We start from the raw sequence: 26,965 nt of genomic DNA on the forward strand, positions 1-26,965 counted from the left end.
AGGGACCTACAATTGCACTCCCTCCTTAATGAGCAGCCGAAGGGATCGGTAAGCATAATTTCAGAGGCCAGTAATATTTTATATAATCGCCGAGTGGTTTAAATTGAAAACCCCCAACTGAATCAATATTTACTGCATTGAAACGAAATGAATAGTAATAAGTCACTAAGCTCCCTGTCCTGTTTCATAAAATAAAAAATTATAAAAATGAGCACAGGCGCAGGGAGGCCATCACATTAACTTTTACGGTACTTGGGGAGCCGTAACCGCCTGTTCTCATAAAATAAAATTCTAAAAAACCTGCCGGAGGAGGCCTGCTTCAGCACGGCATGGGGAAGCGGGCGGGGCCCGGGGGTCACCCCCAAGGCTCCCTCCCAGAGCCCTGCCCTGGGGCCCACGGGAGGCCCTGCCCTGGTCTCTGGCCAGAGCCTCAGCGCCTGTCATCCCCAGGCCAAACTTCCCGCTCTCGTTTCTTTGGCTGGCAGTGGGACAGGCGGTAGTGGACGGGTGTCCCCGTGCGTGGAAGAAAGGCTGTGCTCTGACCAGGCCGGGGCCCCGGGCTGGAGAGGGACGTGTGTGAGGGCCGAGGGTGCGGTCCAGCAAAGGTGCCCTGTGCGCTGGGGCGCCTGGGTGGCTCAGTCAGTTAAGCCTCCGGCTTCGGCTCGGGTCATGATCTTGCTCTCTGTGAGTTCCAGCCCCGCGTCGGGCTCCGTGCTGACAGCTCAGAGCCTGGAGCCTGCTTCGGATTCTGTGTCTCCTTCTCTCTCTGCCCCTCTGACTCTCATGCTCGCTCTCTCTGTCTCTCTCTCTCTCAAAAATAAACAAACATTAAAAAATTTAAAAAAAAAAAAGGTGCCCTGTGCGCAAGCACCACGCGGGAGCCCACCCTCCCCTGTGTGGGGCCCTGAGAGGCCGGGCTTTCCCTGGGGAGCTCCAGGTCCCCCAGGGAGACCGCAGCCTCCAGGGCTCCTGGGAGGCTCCTGGAATCGGGGCACAGCCACGCTGACAGAGACCAGGGCCGGGTGAGAGCCCCCGGGGGGAGGTGTCCCTAACTCTGCACACTGAACTCGGGGCTGAGATCGGCAGCACGGCAGCCACGGGGGCACAACCCCCAGAGGACCGAGGGCCCCCCTACCACCCACCGCCAGACTCCAGGACAGGAGACAAGGCCACATTCAACCAGGGAAGCCTGAACTGGCAGGGAAGACACACAGCCGGAAACAAACGTGCTCCCGTAGCTCAAGAACAAAGGACAAACCAACTTAAAAATGGGCCAAGGAGCCCAAACGGCCGTAGGTAAGCCCACAAGTAAGTGCTCAACATCGTGGGAAGTCAGGGAAATGCAAATTAAACCACAACCAGATGCTGCCACGGAAAATGTGAAAATCAGAAAGACCGTAACACCGCGTGCCGTAATGGGGACAGAAAGGACACCTCCGCTCTGGGGAAGGCTTGGCGGTTTCACGTGGAGTCAAACACACCCTCCCGCGTCCCCGCAGCCCCACTCCTGGGCACGCACTGAGGGGAGACGGGAACACGGGTCTACACAGAGACAGGGGAGAAGAGTCGGCTGCCTTGGTTCCCGTCCCGAAGTGGGAATAACTCACTTGTCCACTGGGAGGAGCACAGACAAGCAGGGGTGGGAGCAACGGGAGGGCCTGGGCCACGAGCTGTGTGGTGCTGATGCCAGGGTCGGAGGCCGGAGCGCTCCAGATCCAGCCTCGAGAGTCTACAAATCCACGGTGCGGACAGGCGGGACGGGCTTCCTGGGTGTGGGTTGCCGATGGGGACAGCACGGAAGCACTCTGGGCGACAGAACACCCCGATGTCGACGGAGGGCTGAGCCACACAGGGGTGGCGTTTGCCAAAGCTCAGAGCCGGACACAGCCTCGTGCGCCACCCCGGGCGTCCATGTCAGCTGAGAAGAACTAGACACAGATGTCGAGCTCTACTGAGCAGATGTCCCCGATGGGGGACAGTCCCAGATATGCCCCAGGGGAAGGCAGAAGGAAGCGTGCCCGGCCGGAACTGGCAGTATGGCGTGAATTCCGGGTGCTGGGTCCACACACGCACTCAACGGGGCCGGGGGGCAAAGACATACACCCCGAGCCGGGACGGCCCTGCTATGTGCCCCTGTCACCCCAGGCCCACGAGACCCTTGGCTGTGGGGGACTGAGGGCAGCCAAGAGCCACTGCACCACGAGGAGCCAGGTTCTGTGACAGGCGGCTGGTTCCGAGCTGGCAGAGCGAAAGTTCCGTGGGGCGCCCCGTGTGGAAAGGACCCGGGCCACAGAAGGGGCCCCGAAGCCCAGGCTGGCACAGACTGAGGGCCGGATGAGTCACGACGGTGACAGGTTACAGCCTATCAGATACAGTACGAATCCGATGCCATGCTAGCATAAACAGATGAACAAATACATCAAGCAACGGGGGATAAGGGACAGCAGCTCCTGGTAGGATGCCACGCAGCCAGTACAAAAGGACACAGGGTTAAAGTCACAAAGGGTCTAGAATGCATGGGTGAAGCCCAGCAGAGAACAGGGTGCCGTACGCAGGGCCAACGCCTCCCCACGAACGCCTGAGGACCCACACGGGCCGCCAGCCAGGCAGTCAGGTCACCCAACCCCCCCCCCCCCCCCCCCCCCGGCACCAGGCAGCCAGACGCCAGGTCCTCCAGGCCACCCAGCACTTCCGTGACATTGCTGCTGAAATGGCAGATCTGAGTCTCCTCACAAGGAGGCGTCCGAGCCCGGGGACGCTGCACAAAGCACCTGGCCTCCACTCTCCAAAACATCAGCGTCAGGAAAGACGGAGCGAGGCTGAGGGCCGGGTCCAGCCTCAAGGATGCTGAAAAGATGCAACCCCCAACCGCCGTGGGGCTGCACACCAGCTCTGCCTCCAGGCAGCCTTCCCGGATCTCAGGGACCACACTGCAGCGCCCGGTCAAGGGGCACCAGGTCTGCAAATTCCACCCAAATGGTCGTATGTGAACACAGAGGGGAAATATGATACAGCCGATGGGGCAAAGCATTAAGCAGTCAGTGAACTGAGGCGAAGAATACAAGGTCTGCAACTTTTCTGTACGTGCAAAAGTATATCAAAATGACATACCCCAAAATTTTTTACCCAAAGTGTTTACCCCCAAAAATTAGATGCAAGAAACCTGTGAGGACGCTGTGACTATCCTCTCCCTACCTCCCTCTCCGACAGCCCCAGACCCACCCTGACCCTCCCCAACATACCGACCCCCACAGCGGCCCCTGGAATTCACCGTCTGGGCTCCAATGGGTGGTCAGCGGCAACGGGCACCATCCAGGCAACGTACTGGGCATGACGCGGGAGGGGGGCAGTACACGGCTCACTCAGGCCACAAGCCACAGAGCACATCTGCAGGGCTGGGCAGAGGCAGATGCAGTCAGCAAGTCCAGACGCCCTGGAGCAGGAGCCCAGCACTGCCAAGTCTAGGCTGCCCAATGGGCTCCAGAGTATGGCACCCACTATCCCAGGCTAGGCCCTGGGGCCTCGTCAAGCCTCTGCGCTTGAACCTGTTCTGCCTGTTCAGGCTTCTCGGGGTCTCCTCCATGCTGTGCATGCCGGGGGAGACCCCTTCTGTGCCTGGCCACGTCCCTCTCACCACAGCCAGGCCTGGCTGAGATGCACGGCGACAGACAGGCCCAGGAGAGCCCACCGCCCGGGCCTGCCGGACCTCCGGGAATGCTGGCCCAGGACACTTCTGTGACTTACCAGCTCAGGATCTGTCCTCTCCTGGGCCACAGCTTCCAGACAGGCAGGGTGACCCCATCCAGGGCAGCCGCCACAGACCTCGGACAGCGGGCGGACAAGGCAAAGGGCTGGGAGGGGCCACTACAGCCACCTCCTGGGGGCCTCCACCTGTTCTGCCAGGGCCCGGCCCGAACCTCGACACCCAGGAGCCAAGGTACTGCCCAGCTGAGAGCCGCAACCCACTCCCCCAGCTCCAGCCTGGGCGGGGGGCTGTCTTCTGCAGCACGCAGCGCTCGGAAGCCCCCATCAGAGCCATCGGGAGCCCCGGGCTCGCGGTGTCACTGTGTAGTCAGAGCTCCTGACCTGGATGCCAACACAGCCAACTGTGCGGCTCACGCCAGGTGGGTGGCTCACCTCACTTTCCCTACCGCCTTTCGAGGGGACCGCCGACACGGAGGTGAGCGACAGGGACCAGGAGGGCTGGTGTGGCGCCGGTCGCCCCGGCAGGACCAGCCCCGGGCCTGGGCCCAACGCCCCCCACCCCCGACCTTGCGCCCTCACGGCAGCTCCCCACCTCACGCAGGTCTGGCCACCCCAATCAGTACTGGGAACCCCAAGTGTGGACGGTGATGCCCCCGCCCCGTTCTCCCTGGCTGGAGAGGGTCAGGGGCCCGTGAGCAAGCTGCCGTGGGCTCTCCTGTCACCGTCGAGAGGAAGAGTGGACGGCAGCCGTTCCCCAGGGCCCACGGGACAGGCCATTCCCGGGGTTCACACACACGAAGCCCAAGCCGCCACACGCAGGCGCACACCCGCCGTCGAGTCCAGCAAGGAAAGCCCTGTGTGGGGCAGAGGGCAGTCCCCGCAGCACACGCCGAGGCTCCTCCCCACCTGCTGTCTCCCAGCAGAAGAGGTGCCCTCCCTTCCCCGGGCACACCAGATGGGCGGAACCCCAGACACTCGCAGGCCAGGCCTCCCCTGCATCTGACAGGAGACCAGGAGCGCCGACTGCCCGTCGCACAGAGCGGGCCGGGCCCGAATAGGCACCCGTGCGAAATCAGCCGGGTATCTCTCTTCGCTCGAAGTAGACACTGTTGTTCGTACCAGAACCAACTCAAACTCCTGCTGCGTTGGTCACGGTCACTCAGCGCTTTCATGGGCAGTGGGAGCCGTGCCTGGCCTGGCACCTTCTCAGGCTGTCGGTACAGGCTGTGCACAGACAGAGCCCACACGGCGCGGCTGGGGCACGGGGGAGACGGAATGTCAGAGAGTGGGTGGGGGTGCGGGCAGGCATGCCCAGGAGCATGGCAGCCAAGTCAAGAGAAGGTTGGCCGCGGCACACGCCCTGGGCCCGAACCCCGTGGTCACAGCCAGGGAAGGGGCTCGACAGGAGGAAGGGCCGCAGCCCCCCTGCTGTACCCCCCACACCCCTGCCAGCCCAGGAGCAGAGCTCCCTCCCCTGGCAACACGGCCCACACTGACCACGCCTGCCCCACCCCGAGACCGGCCTTCTCTGGGCTCCCTGAGCACCCTCTGTCCTGGGTACACTGTCGGTGCTTCACCACACTCACCACCCTGTGGGGGCTCCCGCCTCACTTTTCCGCTCGCCTCCTGACGGGAAGAGAGCGCCGTGAGCAGAGCGGGCACCTGGCCCAGGACGGGGCGCCCAGTTTTCTCTACTAGTCCTGTCACGGGTCCTGGCCTGGGATGAGCGGGAGCGGCCTGTGGCACACGGCCGAGCAGGGCCCTCACTAGACACGTGAGGGCCTGGGGCGTGGCCGTGACACGAGGAGGCACCCACCTCACGTGGGGGCTCCCTCACAGCAGATGCTCCCTGGATGGACGGAACGCCGTGCCCCCCAAATCCCTATGTAGAAACCCTCATCCCAACGGGCTGGCGCGCGGAGGTGGGCCTCTGGGAGGTGCTTAGGGTTGGACAAAGTCACGAGGGCAGGGCCCCCCAACAGGACTGGCGCCCTCAGAGAGTGCCCTGTCCCGCCACACGAGGACACGCTGAGGAAGCAGCTGCCTACAGCGTGGACAGGGCGCTGGCACCCTCACCTCAGACGGCCAGCCTCCGGAACGGAGAGAGAGAGGCAGAGCCTGCCGCGTCAGTGGCCCGAGGGCCGGGGCCGGGCCCCGCTGCCTCTAGGGAGATCCTGGGCGTCCGGGGCGGGGGGGTGGGGGGGGCCCGGGCATGAGGGGGAAGCACACGGGACCCCAAAGCCCCCCCCTGGGGGGGGTGCTGCTCAGCCCATCCTCAGGCTGAATTCCTCTTTAATGAGACATCACTTTGGAGACACATTTCAGAGCCTTCAAAATCGCAGCCCAAGCCTCGTCAAACCAGCCAGAGATTACTTAAGATTTACCGCACAGGCGCTAAAATAAAATAAAATAAAGTAAGGCGGGCCTGCGCGCGGCAGCCCCTGTGACAGCGCCATTTGTAGTCGGGACGGAGCGGCCTCCAGACTCATCTGCTTGAGCTCAGCGGCTTCTGTTTACCCCGCACTTTCACGTCAAATGAGTTTGGAAGGAGTGAAAAGTGACAGGCGGTTTAGGGATATAAGTCACGTTTCAGCTGCAGTTCAGATTAATGAACTTGCTGGAAGCCGCCGAGGGCACAGGCAAATCCACAAACCTGAGAACAAACACGTTAAACCCTCGCTCGGCGGGAGCCTCCGCCGCCCCCCAAGACACCCCACACCCCAGGGCCGGTCTGGGCAGCAGCGGCGTGCGGTCCTCGGGGCCCAGCCGTACATCATGTGGGTCCCGCAGCGATCCCACCCGCAGCCCCTGGGGCCACCAGCCACTGCCAGGAGGGGCCTGCTGTCCCCCCACCCCATAGTCCCAGGCAGTCGGGAAGCGCGGCCCCATCTGCCTGGAGCAAGAGTGGCAGCGGCCCTGCTGCCCCCACGCTCGCTCTGACGCCAGGCCCCTTGTGGCACAGGACCGAGTGTGGCAACCCCTCGCCACAACGAGGGGTATCATCCCTCCGGACAGGGAGGGCACGGACCTGCCACGACCACTGGCCATCTATCTAGCTGATAAGCCAGGTTCCGCCCCGGCCCTGCTCAGGACACCTGGCCACTCCGTGAGGCAGCCCCAGGGGCCTCTGGGAGCTCCGCCCCCCGGCCTTCCCGCTCGCTCAGGGTCACACGGCGTGTGTTCCCCAGCGGCGCTCCCCAGGCTCCCCCGCGACGGCAGCATTTCCACACACACATATACACAGCTTTCTCTCCACAGCGGGTGTCTGCAGGAGGGTGGGATCCAGGGCCACCCATGCCAACACCGGCACTCTCGGCCACCGGGTCACCTGACTTACTTCCCGCCTGTGTCTCCCAGTCCCCAACACTGCCGACTGAGACTTCCAGGACTGTTGGGGCCTGCCTGCCACACCCCCCAGGGGTGTTCCCCTCTGAGGTGCGTCCGGATCAGGAGGGCCAAGGAGAGCTCATGGGCCTTGGGCTGAGGCTGGCCACCCGGCGGGAAGCCCTGCTTTCTCACCCCTGCGCCCTCAGACCACACTGGCCTGGGCCCAGCCACCGGCTCAACCCCTCCTCATGCCCAGGGAAAAGCTGAAGAGCCTGCAGATGCACAGGGTGGAGGTCAAGGCCACAGGCCAGGCCAGTCGGCCAGAGCCTCCCTGGACCCACTGACCGCATACAGGCAGCCCCCAGCTCTGATGGAGCTGAAAGTAGCAGGTGAGTGGGCACCAGACTGGCCGCCGGCCCTGGAGACAGGCCCTTTCCGCTGCCTCAACAAGACAAGCCCAGGCGGGCACAGCCGACAGGCCGGGAAGCTGGCGGGCGGCCACTCTGCTGAGAAGGAAGCCCACCCCCCACCAGGGTCCGGCTGACCTTGGGCAAAGGAACCCCAGTCCGCTGGCAGCCACGTTTCCCAGGACCTGAGCCGCTCAGCCCTCAGCCTCCACCACACCCTACTCTGCAGGCCCACGAAGCCCGGGGGCCTGGCCCCCAAGAACCTAGGACTCTGTGCTCAGGGTGTGTCCCGGAGCCCTGGCAATGGGTAACACAGACCTGGAGTAAGGCGGTCAGGTGGAGGGAGACCCCACTAAGCAAAGCCTCCACACGTGGCCTCAGATTACGTGTACCCGTCCTGGGGGGTAGGGCCCAGCCACGCCTGCACGCACAGGGAGCGCTGGAAGCCTCGAGCACCCGCGAAGCTGACCCGAGCCCGCAGCCATCGCGCACGAGTCAGGGCCACAGGACCTGAGCCGTCTGACACCAGCACGGCCTGGGACAGGGCGTCACAGAGCCAACCAGAGCCGCGTCCTCACCACACCTACCCGCCCCACCCATAGCCGGGCCCCTGTGCCGGGGCACCCACACGGCCATGGCCCTCCCTGCAAGGCAGCCGGCCCGGGGGGAGCCGTGGCCAAGCAGGGTGGGCAGCTGGGTCCGGGCCTGTCCGTTCTGAGCCGGGCCTACGGCGCCCACAGCACGAGGCCCGCCTCTCCTCACGGCCCATCCCACCTACCTGAGCCGGGAGGTCAGACCTCGCAGACCTGCCCACACGGCATATGGACAAGCGCCCTCTCCACCCCCACCTGCTCAACTCCCACACTGAGGCGCAGGCAAGTATTCCCTGTCCTGCTGCCGCCTGGGCTGCTCCCCACCTAATGGACTTGACGTTCTGCCTGGTTATGAGGCGGCTACAGCCCGGGGGGGTGCACCCAGCCACCCCCCCAGTAGGCCTCGCCCCACAGGGCCTGCCACCCCTTTCTGCTCAGTGACCCCCACAGGGCCACCCCAGCCCCCCGCCACGCCCCCTGGGGGAGGTGGGACCGGAATTCGGACCGCGGGAGGGGAGGCGGGAGCAAGATCAATAAATCTGAACCTCATTCACGATGATCTGGGGCTCTTATTAAGTAAATTAATTTAAGTTAATTTAGCTCGATCATGACTCCCGATCACAGTGATTTAGTGAGGGGGAAATTGCATTAGGAAAGGCCATGCTCACTAGATAGGAGAACGGAAGAAAATTAGACCCACTTAGCACTGTGAATTAATATGGAAATAGCAGGTGTAAATTTAACCTTATCGAGAGAGTGAAAATTATCTTCATAAATTTGTAGAAATAGCCCCCAAGATACTTATAAATCTATTTAAAACAAAAATATTACAAAAAGTGCAGTAAAATTAATTTAAAATATACTTGCAGCTATTGCCTCCAGAAAAACCAGCAGCAGGGCCAAGTTCAGTGCAGCCTCGCGGTAACGGAGGAGGGAGTGGGTGCCGCGGCCTGGGTGGGCCGATCGCCCTGCCACAGGCCAGCGGGCCAGCACCTCCTCTCACAGCCCCAGAGCCAGGGAGCCACTGGCCAGCAGGTGGTGGGGCTCCTGGTGGGCTAGCAGGACGGCCCCTGCCCAGTATTCTGTGTAGTCCAGTCCCGTGGGGCACAACGGTCCCTTGTCCACAGCCCTCGGCCAGAGTGCCCACCGCACCCGGGTGGAGGCCGACGCTGGATGAGGGAGCTCCCACTCTGCTCCCCTAGGAAGAGGCTCCCAGAGGGCGCCCCGTTCCCACTCACCCACCAGAGCTGCCGCCCCACCCCCCACCTCAGCAAAGGAAGGGGCCATGCCCCCCACGACAGGCCTCCTGAGGCCCCAGGGCTGAGCAGGCTCACAACAGGGGCCCCCGACTTCTATCCCCTAAAGCGGCTCCGCCAACAGAACCCTCCCACTTCTGGGCCAGGGCACCCAGAAAATAAGTGGAACCGTCCCCACTCTGTACGCCCTCAGCCAGGAGCGGCCCAGAGCAAGGCTGCAGCACTGGGGGGTGGGGTGCAGGCAGCACCCATTGCGGGGGACAGGGAGAGGGCCGTAGCCCCGTGTGCCAAAGGAAAGATGGGCCACAGCTCCCAGAGGGCGGCTCAGGCCCTACCTCTAACCAGAAGTTTCTCCATGAAGTGGAACAATGCCCGGTGTGGCCTCAACTGTCCAGATGGTGGCTTCCCCCACGGACGTCCCCTGCCAGCTAACAGCCTACAGACAGCGGTGGAGGGCATGCGTGTCTGTGCACGCGCGTGTCCGTGAGTGCACGCGTGCGTCCGTGAGTGCACGCGGCATGCGCAGGCTGGCCGTAGGTCTGCTGCAGAAACTGCTACACAGAAAAATTAGCCTGTTCCGCGGCCGGCAAACCGTAGAGCAAGCGCTTCTGTGTGGCCAGCTCGGTCCCCTACAGGCCCCAGGCCCAAGGCAGCCCGGATGAGGGCGTCCTACCTGGACAGCGAGAGCCGCCGTGACCGCCAAGAGGGCAGGGACAGGGGAGACTGGGGGGCGCTGAGAGGAGACACGGGCGTCTTCTTGACAATGCGGTAGCGGGTCTTGATCACTTTGCCGGTGGGAGGCGTCCGCAGGGTGTGCACGCTGGACGCTGCAGAGGAAACGCACACAGAGGGGGTCAGTGCAGGTCGGCAGGGGGCCTCTCGACTCACTCCAGCCCCGCCCCACACAGCCCCAGAGCACCCAGGGGCCCGAGGCTCCAGAAGGCTGGGCCCAGGCCTGGAGTCCTGAGACACAGGGCACTGGGGATGCCGAGTGACACGTGGGCAGGGGGGGCGGCAGAAGTGCCCCGGGGCCAGCTGACTGGGGCGGCACCATGGGCTGGCGCCCCTCAGCAGACAGCCCCCAGACTCAGGACCCCCACTCTGGCCCCAACTCCCCAGAGCCTCCAGGAGTAGCGAGGAGGGGGCCGCAGGAGGGCGCAGGAGGGCACAGGAGGCCGGGGTGCAGACTGCTCGCCTCCCTCTCCGGGCACCCCCACCACATGCTCACGCAGATTTATGTATTTAATCACCAATGTTTTCATAACATCTTGCGGGGGATGTACGTACACCACAGCTTCTCTTTTGCTGAATGGTTCATGCAATTAACAGGGATCTGTTTTGCCCGAGTTCCCCTCCACTTGATAGCCGGCAATTTCTCCACAGCTTCGAGGAACGTACCTAATTGCCCGGCTCGCATAATATACAGCTCTAACTGCCCAGATAATTAAAGCGAACGCAGCGCGGGACGGGGGCGCCGAAGCCTCTCGTGACCCAGCCCATGGCCGGCAGTCTCTCCGGAAGCTCCCCTCTCGGACCGGCGCTGGGACCCAGGCTCCCTGCGGGCTCCTCCTCGTCCCATCCAACCTGCCTGCACAGCACCCCAGCATGGGTAGCTTCCTGGGGCTCCCACTCACAGAGACGCTATGCCGGGTCAGGCCATCGGGCAGTGGCGGGGGCGGGGGGGGGGGGGAAGGGGCGGCGTGCGTGCCAGGCGAGGCCCCCAGGAAAACGCACAGGGTCTCACTGCCGGAGCATCAGCACCAGAGCAGACCCGTGACCCTTCAGCCAAAGGCTGCCAGGGCCCCAGGTGGCCCGGAGGGAGCAGTGCACGGGGCGGCACCAAACCCCCACATCCCCTCGCTAGTCCCGCTCGGTGCCAGTCCTTTGGCTCCTACGACAGCACGGACCAGCGCTCCATGACCCGGGCCTGCTCCGCTAGACCCTCCCAGAACCCACAGATCCCGAACCAGACTGGGAACCTCCCCGTTGCCGGCCTGCAAGGAGCTGTTACGAATCACGGACAGCATCTAAAACCCATCTTTCAGAGCCCTAGACCCAACAGACTCCAGCCCACAGCCAGGCTCCCGAACCAGCTCCTGGCTCCACACACCTCCTCTCCAGGCTTGCCCGGCCCGCCAGAACCCACTACACCCAGGGGACACCTGGCCGGGAACAAGCAAGACAAGCCTGGTATCTGGCACTGTGCCCCTTGCCCGGATGTTGGAAGAGCCCCTCCTCCAGGTGTCCCCTCACCCTCTGCCAGGGTACCCATCCACCCACACGGCAAGGTCAGGACACGGCATGGGTCAGAGCCCTCCCGAGTGCCCCGGACTAGAGGGTGCACGCCTGCTGCCAGACCAAGGAGACTGTGCAGGGCCCTTTCACCTGTCAGAGGTGGACGTGGGCTTCAAGGCCCAAAGAGTGCCAGGGGCAGGGCACAGCTCTGGTCACCAGACTGGCGCAGGGACGCACAGCAGCTGCCCACCAAAGGGAGCCACGACACATCCAGGTGAGGCCAGGACAGACGCCCCGGCAACAGGGGAGACCCCCCCCTTCTCCCCTCACCCCTTCTGTCTGTCTCTGTCTCTCCTCGGTTCTCCCTCCCTCCAAAAGCAGCAGCTCCAGGGAGTTGGGGAGAAAACAGAAGGTCAGCAAAAACAAAGGGCGACATGGCATCACCAGGGACACCTGATCTTGCTGAGTGACCAAAGTGAGTGGATCCTTAGCTCTGAGCACCCCACACGCTCTTGGGACGCAGGGGAGAGCCTCGCACACAGTGGGCATCGATAGATAAATGTTTGCTGAATTGAATTTTCAAGGTCTTATAAGCAAGGATGGACCACAGAAAATCAATAACAGCTTGTTCCAACTAAGAGCCTTCCTCTAAGTCATCAGGGCCCCAAGCTACCCTCACAGCCGCCCTGCTCCCTCGGCCCTTGCATCCGGACAGCACGCCTGACCCCAGGCCTCCCAGGCAGCGGCCGCTGGCTGCTCTGGGATGGGAGGTGCCACACAGCCCTGGCACGGCTGGAGCCACACAGCCCTGGCTCTGCAGCTGGACTCCTGCCCGGGAGCCCCGCTGACTCACCAGCCCCACCCCCTTCATCCTGAGCATAGGGAACCCAGGCCTGGCCCAGCCCCGCTCCCCTCTTCCGGATGTGAGCACTGCCACCTCTAGGAAGCCCCCTCCCCCGCCCCCACGCCCAAAGGCCTGGACTCTGCATTCAAGTTAACAGGCAACTGTATTCAGGATGCACTCCTGCAAAGCGCAGGCCTGTTGTAAAATCAACTTTTTGCTTAACTTACTGCATTTTACTTATTAGTGCCCAATTACCACTTCTGGGAAACGCAAAGTAACAAGGCAGATCTCCTCTTAAACAGTCAGCCTGGTGTCCTTTCCTTCACACTGTCATCTGTGAGGCCCCACCCCCCGTGGTCCTGAGCAACAAGGAGAGGGGAGGGCACAGCAGGGCACACCCTGCCCCACGGCGGGGCTGTGACCCCTACAGCCTGGCCTGCTCGTCACTCCTGGCCCCCATCTTTCCTCAATGGGCAGTTTAGGCACAGGCAGCGGAAGGGTTCACGGCAGTGACCCCGGAGAGGCCGCCTAGGGCGCCCGTGCCAAGAACACACAGGTGGGTGTGTGCCCCCGTGGCCAACAGGCGCAGGGATCCTAACACTGTGCCTGCACACGGGGACCGGGAAGCTGGGGTGGGAGGCGGCAAGGCCCGCCCCAGGGCGGAGGTGGCAGGCACACCCCAGCCCTGCTCCCCGTGGCTCGGGAGCCCAGGCCTCGCCCCGACCCCGCGGCTGGGAAGGCAGCCCCAGCAGCCGGCCATTCCCCGCAGCTGGCGGAGGGTTTGTGTAGATAATCATGTTATTTAGATAGGATGTGGGTTTAATTCCCTTCATTACAGACTCCCAGGGTTGTAATTTTTTTCTCCGCATGATGTATTCCCTGTGGCACATTTCACTCAAATCAAACCCTTCGCGCCTTTATTGCCAACGAGGCCCGGGCGCCGCGTTATCAGGCCCACACACACAACCCTCTCCGCCCTGCCGTGCAGAGGTCACTTCTAATGACTAATCGATCTCATTAGCTTTCCTAATTAAAAACTTTACTACCGCAATGGAAGACGAACTACAGAAAACTGCTGGCATCATATTTGAGTGGGATATGAGCCCATCTATCAGCGGAGCCCTCGCGCCTGCACAGTCGGCCCGGGGGCCGGCCTCCCCCGCGCGCCCGTGCTCGGGGGCCCCAGACGGGGTGGGGGGACTAGGCTGCAGCCAGGGGCCCTCCCGAGCACCGAGCACGGGCACGCGGGGCAGGCGTGGTGGCAGGGAGGGAGGCCACTGAGGCCCAGGGAGGCGGGACACCCATCCAGCGGCGGAGCCCAGCCAGCCTGGCTCCTGCCCCCAGCACGTCCTGCCCTCCGTGATCCAGCCGTGGAAGCGGGGCACACACCAGCCCCTCCCAGGGCCCCAGAGCACTGGGCGGATGGCAGGAAAGGGAGGGCCATGCCCCGTCCCGGCTCCCCCAGTCCCCCTCCTGACCAGCCACCAGACGGGAGAGCCCATCAGACGGAGGTCACAGCTCTCTCTGTTTTAGTGCAGAGCAGGAGTTGAGACGGAGTTCAGATTTTTATGGAACTTCAAAGGGCAATAACTAGGTAGAAAATGAGCTGCTAATTTCACAACTGTTTAATGAATAGGGAGAAGACGAAGACTGCGCAAAGGGCTGCCTGAGGCTGCTCCCCATACAGGCGGGCAGACTCAGGGCTGAGCGAGTGTCCCCAGCAGCACCCCACTGTCCGGCCCCCTAGGGAAAGGCCTGGTTGGGGGGGCCGGGCAGGGACCACGCGCCCCTGGCTCCGTGGCCTCCCATCCACCAGCCTCTGGTCTTCGCCCAGCCACGGCCCATAGACAGGGGCACTGGGGCCTCCAGAGACAGGCCCCGTGAAGATGGCAGACCTGTCCACAGCTGGCTCCCCACCCCGTTCCAGAAGCCTCTTCCCTGAGCCTCTGGCCTCGTGAAGAGGCAGCGGGGGTGTTGCTGGTGGAGGCACAGACGAAGGGCAGGGCTATCTCCAGCCCTCCATCCCTGCTGGGGGACAGGACAGCTGAGCAAAAGCGAGTGACTGGTACCTGAGCACAGAATTCACCTGCGCCAGTGGAACAGGACTGGACAGAGCCCGCAGACGGAATCCAGCCTGCCTGTCGTGCACCCTCAAAACCAAGCCATGCTCCTGGAAGAGGGGCCCCAGGCCAGGCCCCAGACCCCTGGCCTCTCGGGACCACGGCAGCGTGGGGCGGGGGGGGGCAGGGGGGGGGCGGAGACCCCTCTGGCTGAGGGTGGGGAGCCCGGCTGGTGGAGTGGCCATGGGGCCAAGGGCTTCTGCTGGCCCAGGCTCCCCAGTTCACAGTCCAGGGAGATTCAACTTCCTCTGCCTGATCCGCTTTTCATCAACAGCTACCCTGACGCGTCAGTATCTGCGAGCAGGCTGCAGACAGCTCTAAAAGGCCGTGCTGCGGCTCAGCATTTCAGAAGCCACAGGGATTTCTGCTCTTCTGCCACAGAAGCCATTGTCCACTCTCAGTGGGCTCAGGTCCCAGCTGGTCACCCTGCTGTAGGCTGGTAGTGCCCCCACCCACCCGCACCTGCCTCCCATCAGGCCGCCCACAGCCCCCAACCGAAATGGGCACAGGGCCCCCACCTGACCAGGGCCCGTGGGTGCCAACCACCGGCAAGCTCTGTGCACCCAAACTCACTCCGAAAGGTCTTCCTTCCAGCCTTAACCGGAGTTTTTGATGCGGTGCCAACTCGACCCAGCCCAGGGCCTGGCACTGGGTGAGGGAGGCCTGGCCTAAGGCAGACAAGAGAGGCCAGAGCAGGGAGGGGCCGTGCCACGGAAACCAGCCTGGCCCCCTCCTTGGCACAGACGTGGGACAGCACCTGGCAGTGGGGTCGCTGATGTGCCCGAGAGAGAGGGTGGGAGGCCCCTGTGAGCACCTGGGCACCTGCACGCCCACAAACCCGTCGTCCCCTGTGGGGCCTCTTCCCTGGGCAGTTCCTGAGAGCCATGGCCTTTGGGGCAGGCCCCAGACACAATTCTGCTCTCCAGCAAGAGCAAGGCTCTCAGATCAGCGGCCAGCTTACGGTCGTGACCGCAGCTGATGGTGGTCAGGGGTGCAAAGAGGTGCACACGGCAGGCAGGACCTGTCACGAGTGCCCCCAGCAGTGACACCGCCAGCCTGGAAGGACCAGGAGGGGCCTGAGTGGGGTCCAAACAGAAGGGACAGCACAGCCACAGGCCCCAGGCAGTGAAAAGCAGGGAACAGCTCTAGGCAAGCAGGGTGCTGGCTTCTCCTGGAGGAAGCGGGGAGGTGCCCTGGGGGCTCCCGGGGGACGAAGGAGCAGCCGGCTAGCACGGGGCCCGGGCCTCCCCACACCGCCTCCAGGTTGGCAAAAGGCTCCTACCTGCGACCAAGGCCTCACCTCGCCCTCAGACTCTGTACCACCCCAGGGGCGGTGACAGGGACAGAAGTGAGGGCCAAGCAAGCCAGGCGGGTCTGGAGAGTGCGCAGGCAACAAGGAGCCCACAGAGAGCCAACGGGAGGACTGGGCCCAGGCAGGCTCCCCACACCCAGCTCGAGGTGCATCACCCAGCCCTCCAGGGCCTTACCCTACCTCCCTGACCCGAGACCAGCCACTAGAAAGACTGTGGGTGCAGGGGGCAGGGGCAGGTGAGGTGCAGGTCAGCCCAGAGGCGCCTGGTCTTCTCGGCAGCGGGAGGTGCCGCAGGGGCGGGCCGCTTTCCCCGCTGGTGGCAGGTGGGCTGCACAGTGGCCACAAACCCACACGTCACAGCAACCCTGCAGGACCCCAGCAGAGTCCGGCTCTGTCCTAACAGCGGGTGTGCCGCACTCCTGGCAAAACGGCCACGGCAACGTACACAGACCAGCAGGCGCACCAGCTGAGAAGCCTTCAACGCGCAATGGTGTCTGAAACCCCGCGGGGCAGCCGAGCTGCTTGCGGAGCCCTGGGCCGGGCAGGACGGGCAGTGCTCGAGATGACCAGGGCGAACGGCAGCAACACGGCCTGTCTGCCTGGGGCAGGGCCGGGGGTTGGCGCCCGGAGAAGGGCTGTGGGGTGGGCCCCAAGCCCCACTCGGCCTCAGAGGGGACAGTGAGGTGTGCCCGCTCTCTCTAGACACTGCCTGTCCACCAGGGCATTTCTGAAGGTCAACGTCATCTGAGCTGTCCCCTCGGTGACCCCCACGGTCCTGGAGACGGTGGAACCGGGGCCGCATTTGGGAGTGAAAAGGGCCCCACTCCTAGGAGGGGCGAGCCGACCCCAGAGGCCACCGGGAAAGGTCCGTGGATGCACACCATCTGCAGGAAGCAGCCAGAAGGAAGGCCTGTGGGGTCCGGGCTCTGGTCGTCGGGTGCCGCCGGAGGGGGTCCCAGGCCTGCTCTCCCCTCCCCTCCCCACTCAGCCTCAGGCCGGTTGCTCCCCAGTGTCCGCAGTAGCTGCCAAGGGAACGCTGGCCTGAACTCTGCCCTGGCAACTCTGTGCCCCCGGCCCTGACCGCCGTCCCGCCGCACGGCCCGGCCCACACGCCCGAGGCTCCGCACGGGGGCCGGCACAGATGGGCGCACACCGTGTGCGGCCATTTCCTGCGCACGTGGCCCACCTGCCAGCCCCTCCGAGACCCACCAGGGCTTTTGCAGCCCAAGCCCAGACCCTTCAGTTACGCGCTTAACCAGGAAGGATGTGTCCAGACACAGGGCTGGTCCACACCCCCCCCGCCCCGTCTCAGATGGGCCCCCATCTCTGTGCTACTGGGAGATCAGCACCCGGAATGGGATCCAGCCCTGGGACCTGGGGCGAGGACACCGACGCCCCAGTTTCTACTGACGCCGGTGCCCCCTGGCTGGGGGCGAGCCGCAGGGTTCCTCCAGGACACTAAGGAACAACCTGGCCATCTCATCTCTCCACACTGGGCTGGACTGCCCTTCTCCCCCCCCCCCCCCCCGGCCCCCCCCCCCAAGGCCTACCACATGGGAAAGACTCAGCCAAGGGCCCCAGGCAACAGGGCGGGCCGCTCTACCCAGGAAGCCGCTGGGCCTGCTCCCAGCTGGAACCACGGGCAGAACCCACCAAGCCGGGTCCCATTCGGACGGCGGTGCTACCGCTGTGGCAGCGTTGGCTTCAGCTCAGCCTTTCTAGCCTGATGATCTCTGCCTTCTAATTGAGTTCGCGGTTCAGTGTGTTTAGGGCAGTAAGTGGACACCTTGCCACACCTGTGTCGGAGCGCTCTGGGCTGCCGGGGGGGGGGGGGGGGAGGGGGTCTGGGCCTCCCAGGCCTACAGACCGGGGACCCCTCCGCCTGAGCGCCAGCAGGGCCCCGTGCCGGCCTCCCCCAGCCCCGTCTGCAGACTAGTCTCTGGTGAGCCTAGAAGCACGCGTCCTTTCTGGTCAACAGCCCCGACCTCCTCCCTGATCCCCCGCCCGTCCGTCTAGGCCCCTCAGCAGCCGAGCTCAGCTGCAGCGTCCGCCAGACCGCCCCACGAACGCACACCCCCTGCCCGGACGCCGGGGTGCTCAGGGAACCTCCGGCGCCCCCCACCCGCCGCTGCCTCAGACACAGCGGCTTAGAAAGTACCACCGGCTTCCCCCGCCAGGCCCCGCGCCAGGCTGTTCCCAGCTGCTCTGTCAGCGACACCCCACCTGCGGCAGGAGGCGAGGGTCGGCAGCACGGCCCCTCGGAGCGGCGAGGGGCGCAGGAGATTAGCGCTGCTGGGCACCACTTCCCGCCGGCCAAGCGAGAAGCCAGCTCCCTGCGGGTGGCCGCATGGCGCGGAGGTGGGCACCGGCAGGCTGCGAGCCAGGAGGCAGACAGAAGCGGTTCCCCCCGCCCCACCGGCCCCCAGGCCCCTCCACTGTGTGCAGGGGATTGAGTCCCAGGTTCCCCGACAAGGCTCCCAGCCTCTCTCCCCGCCCCCCCCCCCCCAACGGCCCCCAGGCCCCTCCACTGTGTGCAGGGCACTGATTCCCAGGCAGGGTTGGCTCTGGCCGGCTCTAGTGGAACATCTTCATCAGAAGGGGGAGCCTCCGTTCCCTCCTGCCCTCCACATAGGACACACAAAGCCCGACGAACAGCACAGCTGACAGGGTACATTGGCCCCTCGGGGTACAGATGTAGGGAGGAGCCCCGCTGGGGCAGGTCGGCGCTAGGCCAAGGGGCCTCTGCCCAGGGCCCCTCAGGAAGGACAGGAGAGGAGCTCGATTCCACTGACGCCAGCCTGGAAAACAGCGGCCAGGAGGCAGACGTCATCCTGCCCCGTAAAGACCGCTACAAACATGCCCACAGACCTCCACCTGTACCGTCGCACAGGTGCCCTGCTGTCCACCCAGGCCCCGCAGGTGCAGGAAGCACACAGGTGACAGGACCTGGCCGCCGTGTTCCCACCCGTGAGAGCACGGCCGAACCGTGACAGAGCCCCCACCCTGTGAACACTTATTCATGTGCTTGCAGGGGCCCGTCCACTTCTCCAAATGAGGCGTGACAGCAGCCCAGGCAGAAGGCAGTGCGCGCCCCGCCCAGCGCTCACCCGCCAGGAGCTGCCAGGGACTGAGCTCTAACAAGCTTCAGTGGTGGGATGACTGGAATCACAAAGTATGAATTTTTATGAGTCTAATAAATCACTCCACTTTTCCTGTGTTTGATGGTTCCCAGCACTTCCAGTGCTGGAAGAGCCCCGCTGCCATCAGATGGTCTGGCCCTCGTCTCTGCTGGTGGCCGGGGACAAGGAGCCAGGGCAGCTGGAGACCCTCCCGGGCACCCTGGGGCCATCGGAGGCCAGCGCGTCCACAGGCCCCCCGCGGAAGTTCTCAGGCCGGCTCTGTGCTCCCTCTGCTCAGAGGCCAGCCCGTGGAAAGGGCGCCCCGGCCAAATCAGCACGGACCCGAGCACACGCCCCTCTGTGACAGAGCCGTAGGGACCCCAGGGCCCGGGAAGGGGGGTCTGAGGGGCAGCAGTCCATCCAGCCCCACTGATTTCCCACGTGCATCCCGCGGCCTGCAGGCGCTCGCCGCCAGCCTTCCGCCGCACCGTCATCCAAGCCGGGGACCGGCCGCTGACAAACGGTTAGCGATGATCAAATCACAGAGGCAGCCCGACAGGCCATACGTCACCGAGCAGCCATCGGCCCTGCAGCCTGAGGAGCGTGGGCGGCTCGGTGATGACAAACAAGGGCTGTCAGCTGCCTGTCCCCCAGCGGGCCGTGTTCGCTGTCGTCCCACACTACCTGGTGTTTAATGACGACACTGTCAGCCCAAGACGCAGCGCCAACGCCGCCACGGACTGTCAGGGCCCTATTAGAGGAAAGATTGAGACCCTACTCTTCTTAAACTCACTCAAGCAACACAAGCCGCTAGTTCCTATAATTATTGTGCGCGAGCCATCGATCGTGCCGACACCTGACCCGTCTGTATGAGATGGGAGTAGTTTGCTCCATGACAGTCGCTATAGATTATGGGGGTGGGTCGTCCCTCCCCTCTAAACCACGGTGCTACCTACCAGAGCAAGGGGGAGACTGAGCACCTCTCACCAATCCCCCACCCGCAGGCATGGGCACAGGGGGCAGGGAGGCCCAGCACCTCCTGGGAGGTCAGGAGGCACCCCCACACACTGGGAAGGCCACGGGGGCACCGTGGCAGGCAGCTAAGGAATCCAGGCAGGGAGAGGACACTCCAGGCAGGGCACGACTCTGGCTCAGCACGCCCTGCAGGACCCCAGCACCCCAGGACAGCACGCGGGGAGCACCAGCGCCTCAGGCAAGCACACATGCGTCAGGGAGTGGCCGGCGCCCCCGAAGGGCACCGGAGTCTATCCATGGTGCGTGGCGGGTCCAGGGGCTCAGCTCCAGCTTCAGGAAGGCAGAGCTTGTGGCCAGGGGGCCCACTCTGGTCCCTTCCTCCCCTGGCCCCAGGTCACAGGACAGGCCTGTGCCCTCCTGTGCTCAGAGCCCAGTTCTGGCCTTGGCAACCCTGGGGACCCCTCAGCCCTTCTGAGGCCAACCGGTGCTCGTGCTTGCGTGAAGGCCTCTGGATCCCAAGTCGCGGAGCCCCCAGAACACAAGGCCCAGCGCCCAGGCCCACGCTGACAGCCATGATACTCGGGGTCCGTCGTCTACAGCCAGGCACCGAGCCGGGCGAGCCCATCTCACAGCCCCAGGATTAGGTGGCCTGAGGTCCATCTACCACTTCCGTGGAATCACGCAGCCAAGGACAACAGGAAAGTTTAAGACGCGAACAGTGAAAACAGCGGTTGGAAAGCAACTGCAGAGCAGAGTAGAGGCCTGAGAAGGAAGCGGACTCCACGCGGGGCGCGTCGCACAGGCCAGGCTCTGATGGAAGGCAGCACCGACACCGCTGTGTCCCCTGCAGAAGGTTCCGGCAGGAACTCGCTCATTCGCTCATTCAACGCATTTTTGGCAAGACCTGTCGTGCACTGGGAAGAAGCAGGGAGCTCAGCGAGCCCCTCAAGGTCCTCTCCTGGTAGGCAGGCACCCCCCAGCCTTCCCCCCAACCCCGAACCCACCCTGCCCCCAGGAAGGGAGGGACCCCCCCCCCCCCCCAGGGAACACATCAGGGGAGGGGAGGCAGTGGCAGCACTTGCTACCCCAACCTGGAGCACTGCGGGGTCCCTGCCAGGGCCCAGCCTGCGCGAGGCCTTCCCACCTGGAGCTGCAGGGACTCCGCGGCCAGCGCCACAGGAAATGCCTGAACTCCTCTCAAGGTAGCCCATCCTGCGCCTGACACAGAGCCTAGATGACCCTACGGTCCTGCCGGCCTAATGCCAACTGCTCTCCCTCGACCCCAGCGCAGGCCTCGCTGCCTGGCAGGGCCCGGTGCTGGCGGCCCGTCCTCCCTGTGACCCAGGTGCGACGACGCACAGAGTGGGGGCCGCCTGCCGGAGCCCCTGTGTCGGTAAACACGGAGCTGAGCCCAGCGCCGCTTCCCCCCAACTAACACCTGCCAGGGGACGGGACTTGAAGCCAGCCCGGCAGGAGAGGCCCGGGAGCAGGCCACAGTCTCCTCCCAAGGCCTCTCACCTATGCCACTGCCAGGGCTCACGGGCCCAGTGCAGCGGCCTGAGGCCACAGCCCCCACCACCTAGGCAGGACTGGTGCCCGCCAACACCTTCCCCCGCACCGGGCCTGCTAGCGTGCGGTCTCCGGCCTCACAAACGTCCAGTGCTCTGTCATCTCGAAGCCCCTTCCATCTGGGGGCCTGGCCAGACAGGGACGGGAAGGCCAGCCTACCAGGTACAAAGGCATTCGCTTCCACAGCCAGGCTGAAACCCCAGAAGACCAGAGGCTCTGGGCAGCAATGTGGGGGCTCCCAAGTCCACCAGGGACAGGTGAAGGGCCACGTCCGCTCTTCACCAACAGCACCGGGGCCCACATTCAAGCAGGGCCAGTCCAGCCAAGGGGGCAGAGCCTGGCCCATGAAACGAAGGCCCATCTACCCCGTCTGGTAGCTGCTGCTGGGGGGACTTCTGGGTGGCCAAGAAAGTGATGGGAAGGGCCCACCGCTCCCAGATGGACAGACACCCCACATTCTGAGCCATGAGAGACGGGGAAGGGCCCAGCTCCCTGTCCCGGGTGCATGTCTGACACGCAATGATGCTGGTGTGGGGGAAGGCAAGGCTCAGAGCGCGCCCTGTCCTCCCTGTGGACGCTGACGGGGATCCCAACAGCAGAGCCAATGCAGCCATACCGCCCACGGGGGAGGAAGGGCACGCAGAGCCTGCCTCCTCCCTAGTGACCCCCTGTTCTCGCCCACAGGGATGGGAGCACCAGGAGGGGAGTCCCCCTAGCAGACGCAGCAGCCCCAGCCCCCAGGGAACCGCAGCTTCATGAGGGCCACCCGCCCAGGCTCGGGGACCCTTCCACCAGCCTGACCTCACAGGGGCCGGCGGTCCCAGCTCCCCACAGAGCCCGGGCCTGGGGGCTCTTGCAAGGGCACAGCGTCCCACTCACCACAGCTGCACCTTCTCTCAGGGTCCCTCCCCTGCTTCCTCTGTGTTGGGGCTAAAGAGAGATGCTTGCCAGGGAGGCTGCAAAGAACGCCTCTAGAAAGAGCAGCTGTCACTCACAGAAAACCATGTGTCCCCCTCACAAAACCCAGACTGCCGGGACCCTCTCCTGACATTCCCCGGTTTCCCTCTGGGCCACTGCCTTTCTGGTGGCCACAGTGACAGGGCTATGGCGCCAGGGCAGCGAGCGGGCCACGGAGGCGAGCACCCAGGCAGTGGGTGTGCCCCGGCCTCACTCACCCCGAGTCCTGCTTGGGGGTCCGTCGTGGCTGCCACAGGGCCAGAGACAGCTCGCCACGGCAGCCGGAGACAGCAGTGTGGGAGCCACACGTCCAGGGGGCCCTAGCTCCATTACCGCACAGGGAGGCCTGTACAAACTGGCTCGTGCTTCGCACATGCAGAGAGAACTGCCCAGCAGAGCCACATGGGCCTGGCCGGGGAGGGGACCGCAGGGAGGAGCTGGGGACACGGCCGGCTTTAGCGGGACCTGCACTGCCCATACCAGCCCGGCAGGTGGCACCCCACCGTGCTCGGCCCACCTCTCTGCCCAGGGCCCTCCAGCCCCAGCACAGGGTGCAGCCCCCAGGCCAGCAGCAGCACGGGCCTCAGTGATGGCCCCGTGGCCACATGGGCCACACACGTGGGAGGCTCTGCAGGAGGCAACGTAAGGCCAGGGGGCAGCTTTAGGGGGGCTCCCCCTACAGATACAGGCCTCAGTGCTCTGTGAGTGGGAAGGAGAGGAGCACTGGGGAGGGCGTAAGGAGGAGAGAGGGGAGGGATGAGGGAGAGAGGGGCAGGTGGGGACACAGCACGGAGGCCCGGTGGCCCACAGGGGCTGCTCTCAGACCGCTCCGTCTCACAGGCGGCTGCAGGGACGGGCTGGCGGACGCACCACGGCACACCGGCCCCCAAACAGGCCCCTGACGGCTGCCGGACGTCTGCACGGCCTTCTCGCAGGGACCAGGGCCTGCAGCCTCCCACGGGTGACGCCACCCCACCGGGACACGCACGCACATACCCGGAGGCCAGGCTGAGGAGAAGGCAGCCACGAGCAAGCAGTGAAGAGAACCAAGAGAAGGAACCAGGGGAGTCTCCGAGAGGGGCACGGGATACAGGCGGCCTCGCTCAGTGTCGCCTCCCCACTGCGCCGCGGCCAGAACAGGTCCCAAGAGCCACGGGGGCGCCCCAGCAGTCCGGCCTGCCCCCATGTCAGCATTCCAGAGCTGCACAAGCTGCAGACTCAGCAGCGACGGGAACACGTGGCATCGGTGACTTTCTGGACAGCCACAGGCTTCAGCAGGGCTCGCCCCAGCACGTGGGGGCTTGGTGGGACCCAGGGCCTGTCCCGGCTTCCCCACACCTCCCAACGCAAGCAACGCTCTGGCACAGAGCACGGTTCCCTTCCTCATCCTTCCCCAGATTCTGCGGTGGGGCCTGCGGCTGGGGAGCTCGCGTTTTCCCACAAGGCCCCAAGCCTGTCTTTCCAGAAGCAGTGGGGCCAGCCCCACCCCCCAAACACACCAGGCTCCACCGACCCACACTGTGCCCCCGGGGACCCCCGGGGATGTGGATGGGGAGGCAGCAGGCCCCTGCCCAGCTGAATCTGACGGGTCTTTGGCCTCCCGTGGGTGGGGATCCAGGGGCACAGGGCAGCTTTCCCAGCCCCCGTGGAGCCTGCTCGGCCCTCACCTCAGCCTCCCCGCCTTCATCCTCTGAGCTTGGATTCCCCTCCTGAGACACGAGGACCTGGCCCCACCCCCAGCCAGAGAGAGGAGGCAGCTGGCCAGCCACCAGGTTCACTGCCCAGCTGTCCCCTACATGCGCACACAGGTCCCACGGGGCGCGAGCCCGGAGAGGGGAGCACAGCAGGGGGGCGGCAGGCTCACCGGTGACAGCACAGGCACCGTGGTTCTGAGCTGTGGTCACAGGTCCCGGCTGGGGGGTGGGAGTGGGGGGGGGGACTTCTAGGAAGGGGTCGGCCACGGGCCCCTAAGGTTCCTCCAGTGCTGACTGCGGGAGCTGCCCCCCCTCCCAGCCAGCCTTTGCTTAGAGCAGGGGAGGGAGAGAGACAGAAACAGCACTGGAAACCCTGAAATAAAGCCCAAGACCTCTGTCTCAGCAGAGCCCAATCTCCGCAAGTGTCTTGAGTGCTCAGGGCACGCGGCGCCTCGGGGGACCCACGGGGGCTTCTCTCTGACTAAAGGCCTGTTTCCTTCAGTTGGCTGAAAACTTGCTGGCCCTTGATCTCTGCAAGAGCCTGTCACTCAGCAGGGCCCCAACTAGCGTGTCTCTAGGGACAAGGCCACACCACAGCCTGCTGGCAGACGGCACTCGGGCAGGAACCCTGGTCCCTTCAGTTCCGGGCACCGTGGGGGGCAGGCCTGGCAGCAGGAGGGGGGTACTCTTCCCTCGGGTTTGTGCCCTGCTCACGGGCGACCTAGGACCAGGCCTCCCCAGAGCTGGCCGGCAGCAGGGCCCTGCAGGAGGCCCTCGAGAACGCCCGGCCAGGGGACCGGCAACCAGGCCACCCGGTGACCCCAGCATCTCCCCACACGGGCCGACGACGCCAGAGGCCCGGTCCGCCATCCATCTAGCACATCTCCACCCGCAACGACAGCGCGGGCCCGGCCAGCAGCTTCCCCGCACACCGGTCGCTGGCCGGGAAGCATCTCTGACACGGGCCATCCCTCGTTTGGCGAGAGGTCTCGGCCCAAGAGGCACACGCTCTCCGGGGGGGGGGGGGGGGGGGGGGCCCGTCGGAAGGTGGTTTCCGACCCCCCCACGGAGGAGGCTTCACTGGCTCCCCTCACCGCCCCCGACCCGCTGCCGCAGGCACCGCCCTCCCCGAAGCCGAGGCAGCCGGGGGCGGGGCTGCGGGGCAGTGGCCGCGGGCAGGGCTCACACCGCTGAGCGCGCTCTCTGAGGCTGCTGCACCCCGCCGCGCTCAGGCTCGCACCCCGCCACTTAATCGCTCCGCCGCTGATGCGGAAAGGGCAATTAGGAGAAAAGCTGCCAGAGCCCATCACAGATCCGTGCGGCTCGGAATACACTGTGAAAGGAAACACAACAGCTCCAGAATTAATTTAGAAAGCGCAGAGCCCCGCAGAATGACAACAAACAGGCCAGTGAGCGCTGGGGGGGCGGGGGCGGGTCCACGGCGGCCAGGGGGTGGCCCCCGCATACCTGCCTGGGAACGGGAGCCAGCCTCCCGGCTCCGGCCGGTCCAGACTGAGGCACCCGGGGTACGGGGCAGCCGGAGGTGCGCGGCAGTCTCCCCATCCACAGACCAAATAACGGACGCTTAATGACGAGAGACTGGGATTTACGGTCGGTGTGTGCGTGCAGCTACAGAATTCCTTCGCAAATCCCATCAATTCTGTCCATTCAGACCAAATCTCATCATTGGAAGGCTACGTGGATGAGCACGGAGAGCCCCAGGTCACAAGCGTGGCCCCGGGTGGCTCCAGAAAAGGCCCGGCAATGGTGCTACCTCAGGCTCCTCCCGGCCAGGGCTCCACCTGCCACCACACCCCAGGAGATCCTAGCTGCCTGTCTGGGAGCAAGGGCCCCTACCGGTAAACAGGTCATTGTCAAGAGGCCTTAGGAGAGGCCACTACCACCTCCCATGGACCCAAGACGGGGGACAAGAAAGTAGGAGGGTCATAAGGAGCAGAGGACCCCACGGACACAGGCACCATCTGGAAGCCCCGACAGCCGTAGAGGCACGGAGGGCCACGTGACCCTGCCCCTTCCAGGGCCACTGAGGGATCCCTCCCTTGGTAGAGCAGCACAAAGGGTTCCAGCTCGGATCCCAGGGGCGTGGGGAGGCCTATCCCGGTTCCCATCCTAAGAGGCTCCATCTGTCCCAGGGTGGTCCTGTGAGGACACGGCAGCAGGGTGGACTGCAGGGACACAGCCCGGGGGGCTCCAAGGACAGCACCGCCACCTGCCCGCCCGCCCACCCACCGGCTCCTGGCAAAGAGCCTTTTTCCCACCTTTGTGTCCCAGAGGCTCCCACAAGGAGAAGTGGGGCCTCGGGTGCACAGAGGTGATGGGCCCAGTATCCCCAGACCCCGGTCTCCTAGCCGCCAGCAGCTCTGGCCCAGCACAGGTTATGAGAGCAGGGCCGAGTTCTCGGGAACCCCAAGACCCACCCTAGCCCCCATGTCCCGCAGGGGAGAAGCCCTCCACCCTCCTGGTCCTCTCATGCCAACAGAGCCGTCCCCTGCGCGCAGGGGGGCCCCACCCACCCAGGCCAAGGAGAGTGTCCCCGAAGGCAGTCAACTTTTGTCAGGACCTGGGTTAGAACCAGAGACCCTGCCCAGCTCCCTTAGGCAGGCTGGGCACTGGGACCATTCCCCCAGGGCCACCCTTGGAAGTCCAAGACTCTCCCTGGTTGTCCCCAGGGGGCCTGCCTGCATGGGCACCGCCTTCCCAGTTGTCACTCAACCCCGTTCAGCAGCTCAGTGCCCACCCCTGGGCAGTGTGCCCCCCCAGGCCCCTCACCCAGCCTCCACTGCCCCCGCTTTATGCCAGGCCTGCCCAGCTCTGCCACTCAGGCTCCGCAT

At 64.7% G+C, this 26,965-nt stretch overlaps 1 protein-coding gene across 1 annotated transcript in view; it reads right to left on the minus strand.

Annotated features, from left to right (window-relative positions):
* The window catches only part of ZC3H3 (zinc finger CCCH-type containing 3), an 88,331-nt gene that overhangs the window by 43,097 nt on the left and 18,269 nt on the right, over positions 1–26,965 (minus strand). Inside the window, 1 exon segment of the mRNA XM_047842277.1 lies at positions 9,962–10,115. Within this exon segment, the coding sequence (XP_047698233.1) occupies positions 9,962–10,115 (154 nt within the window).

The sequence above is a fragment of the Prionailurus viverrinus genome, chromosome F2 (assembly GCF_022837055.1).
Source record: "Prionailurus viverrinus isolate Anna chromosome F2, UM_Priviv_1.0, whole genome shotgun sequence".
Taxonomy (NCBI): domain Eukaryota; kingdom Metazoa; phylum Chordata; class Mammalia; order Carnivora; family Felidae; genus Prionailurus; species Prionailurus viverrinus.